This window comes from Rhodnius prolixus, unplaced genomic scaffold (assembly GCF_049639745.1).
Source record: "Rhodnius prolixus isolate KJV_2025 unplaced genomic scaffold, Rpr scaffold_8, whole genome shotgun sequence".
Taxonomy (NCBI): domain Eukaryota; kingdom Metazoa; phylum Arthropoda; class Insecta; order Hemiptera; family Reduviidae; genus Rhodnius; species Rhodnius prolixus.
The window spans coordinates 28,907,329-28,919,427 of NW_027411593.1; the positions used below are offsets into that span (position 1 = coordinate 28,907,329).

The 12,099-nt window shown below is 34.1% G+C and overlaps 1 protein-coding gene across 1 annotated transcript; it reads right to left on the minus strand.

Moving 5' to 3' along the window:
* Positions 1-828: 828 nt before the first annotated feature.
* LOC141451116 (uncharacterized) lies at positions 829-9,665 on the minus strand. Its single transcript, XM_074122223.1, has 2 exons — positions 8,500-9,665; positions 829-1,390 (listed from the first exon to the last, which is right to left on the minus strand). The coding sequence occupies exons 1-2, from the start codon at positions 8,764-8,766 to the stop codon at positions 965-967; spliced, it is 693 nt and encodes a 230-aa protein (XP_073978324.1). The 5' UTR covers positions 8,767-9,665; the 3' UTR covers positions 829-964.
* Between the last annotated feature and the right edge of the window lie 2,434 nt (positions 9,666-12,099).

Below are 12,099 nucleotides of genomic sequence, written 5' to 3' on the forward strand. Positions count from 1 at the left end.
ATCAATAAAGGTCAACCTTGTATCGGTAAAATACATTATTAGAAGAAAAAGTACCAGCAACGCCTGCCGGATCTAGCCACTCTTTATGCCCAAACTTCTCCAAGAAACATAAATTGGCACTATAGGCTTTAGAATTGCGTTTCTGGTTCTGTTTAGCCAATGTGAAAGAATCTTGGTTGGTCGTTGGGCATACATCACAGGACGAATGTAATTTCACAGAAATGGTGGTTGTTTTCGGGGTTTATCCCTTGGAAGGTTTGGCGAGGTGGCCATCAAGCGATATTCATACAAGACTCTCCTAGTCAAGGTAAATTTCTCATCTATTTGAAGTTCGCCAGTAACTTGACGAAAGTTTTCCTGTACAAGCAGAATGTCCTAATTAATCTGGCTTTATGCCTTTTACAAGATAAGAGATAACTTTTGTTATACCATTTAGACTAAATACACCTTTACAAATGTTGCAGGCAAAATGAGACCTCACGAGAAGGGAAAACTTTGGATCTTGTAAGAAGTGATATCTCATAATAATCCAATAATGAGTAGGCATACTATGCATATTTTTGACTGCAGTACCTGGGAATCAAGATCTAAACTAACAGCAGCGCGTATTGACTAATACCTATCATCCTAAAGCAAATAAAAGTGAAAATCTTCATGTTACAGAATTTTAATTTAGTAATAAAATAATCTACAATAAACGAAGAACTAATATTTCTATAGAGAATTTTTCATCCTTATTTTTATTATAAAAATTTTCCTAACCCTATTAGTGAGTGCCAATAAGATACTAATGCTTATTAAGTTTATTTTGGGAAAGAAATCTTCATATTATGTTTAAAATTTTATTAATAACTCTTTACAAGTTTTTAAATGAAATCTATATTTTAAAAATTTACAATAAATATATATATACAATAACTTAAAACAATAATTTAATCGTTTAATTATAATACCACAAAGATGCTTACTGTTTAGAATCTTTTCTTTCATGTTTCACATAATCAACAACCAACTCTAAACCGATAACTGCTGGTAAAGGTTCTTTACGCTTCTGCTCCCCAATAGATGTGTAAATTCGTTGTAAACGAGGAAGTAGACGTGAGGTGGATAGTGTATTTTCTTTACTAGTTCTACCTTTACCAGGGCTCAAATGTGACAGAGGTGAAGAAAACGCTGAATCAGGTCCAGCCAATCTGAACCTCTTCTGATGAGCAGCGATAGAAGGTGGTGGACTTGCCGGTCGTTTTGCCCGAGCTTCCACCAGACCTCGCAATAACTCACTGAAGAAAAAGCAATGCGGCAATCCAGCGGGACTGTAAAGATATGGCGGTGTTGCGGCAACCAGTCTACACACCAATTCTCCACCGCCCATCTCCACGCTAGATGACATCTGTAAACATTTAATTTGATCTATAAATTAGCTTGAACTTTTTATCTACTGGAAAAGCTAAAGTAGATTCTCAACTTTGATAAATGTCTAATTAAAATTGTCTGAAATAATTCCAGATAGAAAATTTCACTAGTACTATGTAAAGTAATATAATTCATATTTATTCAAGGGAGCTTTACGTACATCGTTTCTTGGACAACGGTGAAACTAACAAACTGGAAATTAGTAACACAATACCTTTAAGCTTAGGCAACTTATCGCCTGAATTTTAGTTTCCTTAAAAGTTAAATAACTAATTGTCAAATTCTTTTCAAACGTGAAATTTTAATAATCATTTATTAATCAGAAATACAAAAAGTACATAGTTTTAATGAACCATATGGCTACTTTTTAAAGATGGCATCTTCTCTCTATTTCTGGAATACAGAATCAAGCATGATTTATTCAATTAATGGACGCATATACGCATTATATATATATATATATATATATAAATGTATATAAATCTTTAATACATTGTGTGAAAATTTATATTAAGGCTTTAAAATTTGTTAATACAATAGTTGTCTAATTAGTTCACCTACTGCAGTTGGGAGCCTCAAATGGGCTCTACAAAAAAAATTGGAAACAATATCGCAGTATTGTATAGGATTAAGTATTACTTTAAAAGCAAGTTTGGTCATATTTCAATTTTTATTCATAAATGCAGAATATTAAACTAAAAAAGTTATGCTAAGGGTTATGAAAACTAAAAATAAAACGATTGCAAATTTATTGGATAATAAAATCAAAACTGTTTAATGTCTTACTAAGAATAACAGCATTACATTTGTCGTTCAAGCAGGTTACGATCCTGTTCTAACATCAAAAAATTTACTGTTCCTGAAGTAAATTTACTTAATCAACCTGAAAAGTTAGATTGTAGATTGAAGAGGGAGTGAATAAAAATGATTACTTAAGATTGTGGTCCCTTAAAAGCAGAGTTTGTACCGGCAATGAAGGCGTCTGTAAATTGGTAAATGTGAATGAGTATGTGTGTACGATATGAGAGGATTTCCCATAGGGACTCGAAGCTAACAAACGGATCCTCAGAGCGATGAAGGGAAAACAGCTTCAAGCAGCAATGGAAAAATGGATAGGAAAGAGTTGGTTAGGAGGCTGTGAACTGAGAGTTGGTTACATTCTGAGCAGAGAAAGATGATGGGTTGGCAATGGCTTTAGATGGCAACCTTATCCAGAGAGGAGCCGCACAAAGTGTGTGTCTACTTGAGTTAAGTGAGTTGCAATAGGAATCTAAATAATTAATAACAGCTTGTTTTTATAGCGGGATTTATATTTTAAAAAAGTAAAGAAAAGCCTATTTTTTTCATAGCAAACATACTTTATTATAAATATATATTTTCTTTCAACCTTTCTTAGTTACTATGTGTTTGCCTTGCTTTCATACCATTAATTATTTTTTTATTTATTTATTTATATATATTTATTACCTTTTTTTTATATTTAAGGTACGTCAACATCTGAGGATAATAGAGCCAGAAACTTTTTTCAGTGCACTGTCAGTCTCTTTTTAAAGGAAACATCGTCCATCATCAAACAGTGAGCTGTAAGAAGCTCTTAGGTAAAGAAAATTGAAAAGATCTCCGCGTTGGATTCCAGTATTTGCTAACCACTCAGCTAATCCCTTTCCTACCATTAAATATTATAAGTTTTTTTTTAAATACTGTAGGCCCATCATTGGTATAATAAATGATTTTAATAAATGACCAATTATACTGGTATGGTGCTAAAATTCTTGAAACAGATCATAATAATAATTCCTAAAAAAGTGTAAATGTAATTTGTTCTGATGCAGTATTTGTGAATTATCAGACTGAAACAAGTTATTTTTTTTATCGTCAAGAAAAAATTGATCATAAACCGAATTGATAGGATTATACAGAAATAAAATATTAAAGCTGCTCCAGTGGATTTCGGTGTAGAGGGGGGTTGATAATAATGGAAGAAGGTAGGAAATCTCGGTTCTAGTATTTCCACTTTACAATTCAGAATGGAAGCTGGGCGAAAGCTTGCTGATTGTCATATTGCCTGTTGGTTGGCCAGGATTTGCATTGTAAAGTGGTATTAAGGCAGGCAAGCGTGAGAGCCGACACCGCTCTAACTAAGCTACTTTCAACGTTCAACATTCCCTATGTCAAAGCTGCGGATTATTCCACGCTTTGCCCAAATAAAATGCTCTCCCAGGTAATTAAAGTATCAACCGCTTTTTATTCATAAACTTAAATAGCGAAGATTTTTTTTAAAACAAAATTTCTGAACTTTACCTATTAATAATTCTTAACTTTTGTTGATATTTTTCAATAAGAATAGATAAAAAATAAAACAGAAACAATAATAGTTATTTGGCATGGTTTTGGCTGACATCCATCCAAGAACTTTAATGATTAGCTCTTATCGATTTCGTTAACTTCTCGAAAATAGCTTCAACAACTATCTTCATGCCTCGCGTACACTCATAAAGGCCAATATTACAAGTATTTGAACCCAAAAATTGTATTTTTGAGATCTCAAGAAGTTCAACTACAAGCATCTCTCTCTAAAATATCACTTCAGGGCAATTTTATCTGTTAACCTATATTAAGATCCTTAATTACATTGAGAAAATAAGAGTTTTCAAAAATATTGGTTAAACTGAAATGCGAATAACTGGTTAAAATTCGGGGACAAATTTTGATGTGCCGTGGATAAGTAAAAGTTGCGGATCATTGACTTTCATACTCAAATTAAGCATAATTTTTAACAGAAATACAAATATCTGATTATCCTTTGCCCTAAAAAGAGGTTTGCTTCAAATGTGTTAGGTTGCCATAGATGAGGACGCCATTACTCAAAAATTAAAACAAATAAAACCGCAGGAACCTCAAAATTCCTTTTATATTTCATTTGATAAGCACCAAGGAATCTGACAATCAGTTGTCGGTCAACAAATTCTTAACTGTAAGTATTCAGTTTTTTATTTTACGTGATAACTTCTTACAATTGGATCTTGTGTAGGGATTGCTTCTAGTAAATTACAAAATGTTCCACACTTACCGTTACCAATTCTCTACTAACAAATTTACACGAATGATGTTGTGTACAGTCCGCACACGCCGCTTCAAAATCAGATATGTTTCAACCCGCGCGGCGATTTATAATGTGGGAAGCGCGACACACAAGCCAACGTGTCGTTCTTAACTGAACTCAGTTCACTTTGTCCATGTTGATGTTAATGTGATGTAAAAGATTGGAAGGTTCATCTAAGCCGATTTTGATGGAACATAACCAGGGAGATAAGGTAAACCGAGATGAACATCAATCATTAAGAGAGCATCTGGAAGCCGAACAAGAACTTAGTGGTTATATCTCAGGCAACGTGTTATCTACAGGCACGCCTAGGCAGCTCGTTGTCAATGTATGAAAGGTGCCTGCTTCACACTACAGAAGGACGGAGTCCAAGATATACAAAGTAAACCAGAAATTGGAGCGTCTCACAACTTAATGAACTTGCAAGAAAAGCAATTGCTATTTGATATAACGTTTACATTTTTGAAAAACAAGTTGTTTTAGCAAAACAGCATTCTTGGTTGGTATAATGATTATGTTTTTTAATGCTTTTTTCTATGTAAACTTATGGACAATCAATTTGAACCTTCATAAAATTTTCCTGGAATTAAAATTATGAGGAGTATTGAAAGCGGTTCGAAGTTACGTTCACATTAGGAGTCTATTCACATTGATTCTGTACTACTTAGTTATAATTTTAAAGAAATTTTATTAATTAAATATCTGAAATCAGCGAGATAAAAGAAAATTATTTCTCCAATAATTTTCTAGAAGTAATAATTAAGACTAAAAGTAGTTCAACCAAATTCTACTAGAACTTCGAATAACGAAATAATATTAGGGAGTAATAATTAAATAGCGTGGATCTAGTGTGACAGATGGCGTGGGCACTTGAGTTAATGGATTTAAGGTTATTGACAGGATGTCAAGCAGGTAATGAGAGGGTTGAATTTCAAATGGTGCAGATAGCTATACATATGAACGGGATAGAAGCAATTTACATATTAAAAACTACCAAATTGATATTCCTCAACCCTTTCATTGAAGATACTGGGGAAACTCTTTATACCAATAGAAGGGTAAAGTCTATAAAAAAAATAAATAAAAAACTAGATTGACCAGTAAACATTAATTTGTTTCGTTATGCAGTGAAAGTATTGATTTACGTATGTTCTTTCCCACACGAATCCGGGAAGTTGTATTCTACGATTCCTATTTAGTTTTTTCCTAATAAAAGCGCATCAACTTTTGAGATCCATTGGTGCCTGGAACATTCTCTTGATGTTTTCTTTCAATGCAGATAACACTTTTGTTCAATACAGTGTCATACTCCTCTATCCTCCCAGACCTTTGGCTAGAGTCGTCTCCCAGCTTTCTTTCCGGCTTTCCAAACTCGTGATAGTCTGCCTCTTCGACTTCAGGGAGAATTTCATGGTTAAAAATCTCTTTGGCCATAGTGTTGGGAACGTACCTTAACTTTGTTCTTTACAATTATCTCTTCAAATTTTCGTTTTATATTATTTCATTGCTCATCTTCTGATTCCACTGATTAATAAAAAACGGCAAATAAAAGTTAAACCTCAGTCTGTCTACATTCTCCAAAATCAATTCAAAAACGAGACGAATAAAAAATACGTTCTGTTAGAAACGAAAATTTTGGCATTGATTGTTTTTATTTTTTAGAGATAGAACGACTTTTTTATTTTTCCAGAGACCGACACTGCCCTGAAATAAGCTCCAAGATAACTACCTTGATGTTCACGCGTCTTAAATAATTAAAAAATAAAGTGATTAACTGATTTAATGAAGTAATAATTGTATTTCATTGTACATATTTCTGTAAAAATATTTTATATTTACATTTATAACATAGTGTAACTTGGAATGAAGGTCGACAATATCTTATGTTTAGATAGGAGGTAATTTTGCAAGAGTTTTCATCTTAATGGAAGCAACATAATTGCTTGTCTGTGATTTATTAAAGCCAAACTTAGTGCTACACCTGAGGTTACGTTAGGAATTATTACACCGTCTGTCTTTACGGAATAAATAAACGAGGAAACTTGTGACAAGGAACCAATTATATTTTCAAATCCATATCTCAAATTCTAAATTAAGCTGCTCTGAAGCATACTAAGTTTTTGAAACCTAATCCAGTTAGAAATGACGACTAAATAGTAATATTCAAAATGATTATTTGAGTGCTTAGAGAGAAATGGGGAGAGAGAGAGAATTTGAACCTTTTGGCTGTGATTTCTCGTGGCAGACTTTTTCAACAACATGGTAATTTTTCTTCTACACTAGTAGATATATTGTTTTCCCCAAAATCAGTGAACAACTATTGTTTTTGTTAAGCTGCTAGGAAAAGGCATTGTGTTCATGTATAATTCATATTAAATTGAATCATTCATAATAAATAACATATAATATGTATATTTAATAAACTCTTGTAGTAAGGGAACGGCCGGATAAGTAACTATTATTAATAAATAGCCAGCTTTGTGGTAGAAGATAATCTTGAAATTCATAATTGCCAAATAGCCAGATCTTCGTTTTAAATACTGCAAATCCGACGTGAATCGATACGCGATTGCCCGGACCAAAGGAAAGCATTGCTGGACTGAAGTTTGAGTTGATGACAGATGCTCCCATAAGATGTAGATAACTACAATCCTCACCTCCATTACTTAAGACATGGGTTTATTAAGAGTTCTAACTCGAAGAAAAATTGTCTACAGTTCTAATTTTCACATTTGTGTTAAGGTATTTAAACAAATGTCTAGGTATTATCTTTGTCTCGGTATCATCTGTGCACTGCTGGTCTTACTCCAGACAGTAATCGGCTTTGACAGGCAATGCCAACATCCATCAGAGAGCTGTTAAGGATGATGAGAAAATCTGAAGGCAGTATGTTTGAACTAGTACACGGGAGCTTCGTGTGTTAGTCTATTAGCAATTCCTTTGCTTAATAAATAAATAAATAGCAGTTCAAAAAGATTACAATCAAAAGGGTTAAAGTTTTACAGATGCTCAAGAAGGCATCCCCAAATTAAAAAATTTGAAGCTTTTAGGGAGGATATAACTGCCACCTGCCTAACAATTTTGGCTTGTTAAAGCTTGAAATATTTCTGGCAAATTAATCTAGAAAGTAAATGATTTCAACGGGGAGCGGATGACAAGGAGTGTAGGGTGCTTAACAAGTTTAAACAGCAGGATCAGTTTAGCTTTAGAAAGAGTTCGCAAGGACCCTTTTTATCTCTTTCTTAAAAATCAGCTTCTAGTAAAATAAAAGTCTTTACGGCCTATTGCAGCCACACATTTCTACCTGTTCATATAGAGAAAGGTATGGCATTGTAACTTCATAAAGTCTAGCACTGTTGCTGGTACCAACATAATCAAGGGATTCTAGATTAATCTTAAGATCTCGCACTAAATAAAAACGAGAGATATCTATCCTAAACCTAGTGACATCACGAATGTCATGGTTCAGACGATGGCAACTGATGTTAACTCAAAATTGCGTCCTCCAAAAGTATTGTGATTTTTGGGAATCCCGAAGAAAGTTTTGCTTGCCAGAAATTTTATTTTATATGAAGTTTTAGACCGGTTTCTGATTTTCATCCATTTTAGAGACTGACTCATCAGTTTTGTCTACATCATCCGAAACCAAAAATAGGGAAACATGTCTGCTACTATGAATAAAATCGACAAAATTACCCAGCGCTGCGGATCCAACCACATTTTCCAGAAGAAGTTTCTGCAATAGTGCTTTTTGATGAGTGAAAATTTTGTTTTTAAGTTTTTAAATTTATAACTACTTTTTAAAATTAATACAGTTAATGACTAGATGTCTACTTTTTTCTGAAAAATAAGAGTACCTACTATATCAATGTTATTTTAAAAAACATATAATTGATAGTAGGTGCTATAGTTTTATTGTACAAAAGAATTCTAGGAATGTAAAATTGATATAGAATTTATATAAACAACATAAGTATACTTACATTTCTGCGAGGCCGGGATGACGATGTTCTTGTTGGCGGGCGGATTGCAAATGTGATAATAATCGGAACAGTGGGGGCAGCGAACGTTGGTTTGTGTGGAAGTGGAGAGGCGGCAATCTTGTGCGCGCGCCCAACGCACAGAATTAAAGCTTTCAGCGCTTCATAGCAAGGAGAAAGAGAGGCACAAGAGAAAGAGAGAGAACGCAACACGTTGCAAATCACAATCCAGTCCCAACAGCCACCCCCACACATACCGGCGGGTGCCATCCGCCGCCTCTGTTACATCTATCTACCTCATAGTGTTGTGATGGTGAGCTACTCGTAGTTTTCTCTGTGATATCAACCCGTCACTCCTGCTCATTCCATTTTACATTGCCGCAGTATTTCTTCCCATTTCACTCATGTACTCTATCTGTCCCTGTCCCCCACATTCATTCCAACTCACTCATCCCAGACCTCTACAATCGATCAGATCCCGCTTAAAAAACACATCCCACTCGCCCTCATCACCCCGCTTTACCTTGTCAATTGTCATTACGGATGGAGCGTTCCACTATCTCTCACACCAAGTTTCGAAGTTTTTTTTTTATTCAGCACCCATGTGAACCTTCTTTTTCACTTCCTCGCTTTCTTTTCGTCATCATCACTGTCATTTCTCAGCTCTCTTTTTGAAATGATTTTCCCAGGCTCTTTGTTACCATATTTTCCATTTAACGGCCAAGTTCTTCATTCTTCATTTCCTTTTAAAGCTGGAAACTCTTTTATTATGATCCCGACATACATCTGTTTTCAATTACATTAAATTCGCTTTATTTTTTTAGCTATCATTTTGGCTATCTCACTTGACATTGCAGTTATGAACAAAATATCTTTTCATATTTACCAAAAACAATGACATGTGAGCCAATAGAGTCTGGCAAACAATAATTGGTTAAGAAGAATGAATTAGAAAAACTATGATTATACATTGCACTTCAAGTCTTTTGATTATTTCAATGAAGAGTAAATGACCTGCCGGTATTACATATTTCCATTTCTATTAGAAAAGCTTCAATAATCTACACACTGCCACTTCCAGGTTCTCCTAATCCCGAATCTTTGGTATAACCTTCCATCACGATTGTTTAAGGGTTCTTTCAAACCTCAACTAATTTTGCAGTTTTTTTTTTTATTTAGGGGGTTTTTGATAAAATTGTATTAGAGCATAATGCTCCGGAGAGTTATAATAATGTCATTTATCTGTTAGACGAGAGTGCTAAAACATTTTTGACAAAAACGAGTTTTTTTTTTTTATTAAGGCACGCAACATCTGAGACACCTACACTGTCATTAGCCAATCATTTCATTTGCTGTCTCTATTCATTCATAGCTTAGATAGTGTACTCCAAGTACAAAAGATCATTACCAAAAAGGAATGTAAGTTAACAGCTGTCCAATTCTCCTCCAATAAATTGTAAAGAAGATTACTAGTCTACGGGATTTCGTTCGTATACAGAAACGTAAAGTACTCTGCATACCATTTCCGAAATGACAGGGTAAACCATTGAATATTAATGAAATGAGAAAATATTAATGTCTATCAAGTGTGAGTAAATTTTAAAAATACACCTATCGGACAGAATTTCCCCCTTGGCAGTCCCGGATAACTGAATCCATATTTTTGTACAAAAGAGATTCTTCGAACAAAAAAAAAGACTATCCATACATTGCCTCCTTCAACTCGAGAATGCCACGCCAGAGGCAGATAACTATTACCAATGCTCTACTACATGGCGTTCGCAGCAGCTATTGCTAATCTCCATAACAAGCCAAAATCTCCATGGTTTACAAAAAATAGAGGAACGTGGCCTTATGATTGCTTGCTTAGTATCCTTCTTGGTTTTGAAAATGACAGAAGATTCTTCGAGCATGATACTGTACCTTTTTCTTAAGCCTTTAGTTTGGTTTGATTTTATTTAGAGGATTTTTTTGGGGGGGGGCAGAAAGCTTTATCTACTTGGCTTATGGTAATACTAAATTGGGTCACACCACCTTCTTGGGAAGGAAAAGTCGGCTTGAGCAAGGCAAGGTGCTGCAAGACTATTCTGGTGAGTTATCAATGAACCAGAGACCCCGTAAGCTTCAATTTAAGGAAATGAATATTACAACACTATATCGCTGACTATCTCGCATAATTTTCGTTCACTATCTTTTAATTTCCAAAGCGATAGTAGTCCCGAAACAGAATACCAAATATGAGCCTACTACAACTTTTCGTTTTTGAAAATTCTATCAACACATCACATATTAAGGAATACATACTGCAGGCTTGCGCTAAAAACCTGTACGGTTTTCCCTTTTAAATCAGTGGTCAAGCATTTCCCGTAACAATTCGAAAATATGTTACTTCGCTGTATTTTTGCTTCTTTCGAAACATTGGAAAGTAAAAATGAACAGAACAAAGCTATACACATACAAAAAATATCAATTTTAAATTTAGGATTTTTTTTGTTAATGAAAAAAATAAAACAATTTATTACTGGGATATTTCATGTAGTACATAAAACAAGAGGAAACAAAGGAGAAATCAATTGTAAACTAGAGGCTGTATGTTGACAGTCCATTACACATCTGCTAGCATCAGTTAGTGAGCGGGTTGAGAGGGTCTAGGTGTTGGACATAAACGAACCCCGAGACTCTGCTGGCAGGCGGTCAGTATTGTCTGCAGTAGTGATAGTCCACTAGCCTCCGTGCTTATCAATGCGTAAATCACACAACACAGAGACTCCCTTGTCACCACCATGGTCCCTTTACAACAGATCATATATTTCAGTGCAAACAACTGATAATCGCTATGTCCTCTAGTTTTACCTCTCTATTTATTCTCTTCAAATTTGCTCACTCATATATTATCTATTAACTCATCAGATATAATAAATAAGTGGCAATGCTTAAATATAAATTAAACCGAATGTGTTTGTTAAAGAAAAATTTGCATGAAATTTGTTTAACTTTTTTTTTAATGTAAGTTTTTTAGTCTCCAGTTACTAGGTAATGAAATTGCTGCGTTCGTGTCAATTGTTCAATTTCGAATTATAAACGTATAAATCCGTTTTAAGGTCCCCTAAGTTCGAATAAGTGGTTTTTAAGAGTTCATTCCCACATCTTTACCTAGTGGTTTTTTCTTCCTTATTTTCTCAAAATGGCTCCAACGATTTTCTTTATAAAGAAGAATTAAATTTTTTGCCAAAATTGTTAATTTGATAAAAATTCAAAAAACTATCAGAATTAGCACATTGGATTTCCCATGTTTCTGAGATTTTTTTTCGTATGTCTTCTAAATTTCTTGTTTGTATCTTTATTGAGTTGATACATTATAATCGTATAATTTACAATTTTCCTTGACAATTTAGATGCACTGAATAACTAAGATGTTGGTGGTGGTCTTTGTCATTAGTGCCTTGGATAAATCTTTCAAATAAATGTAAAATGTGGATGTATTATAGTTAACGCGCGGAGTTGGAAGAAAATATGATGGCTGTGACGCAGGTAAAGGGCACGGCACAATTCTACACAAAAGGATTGATTTACGTGTCATAATAACTATTAAAAAAAATATAC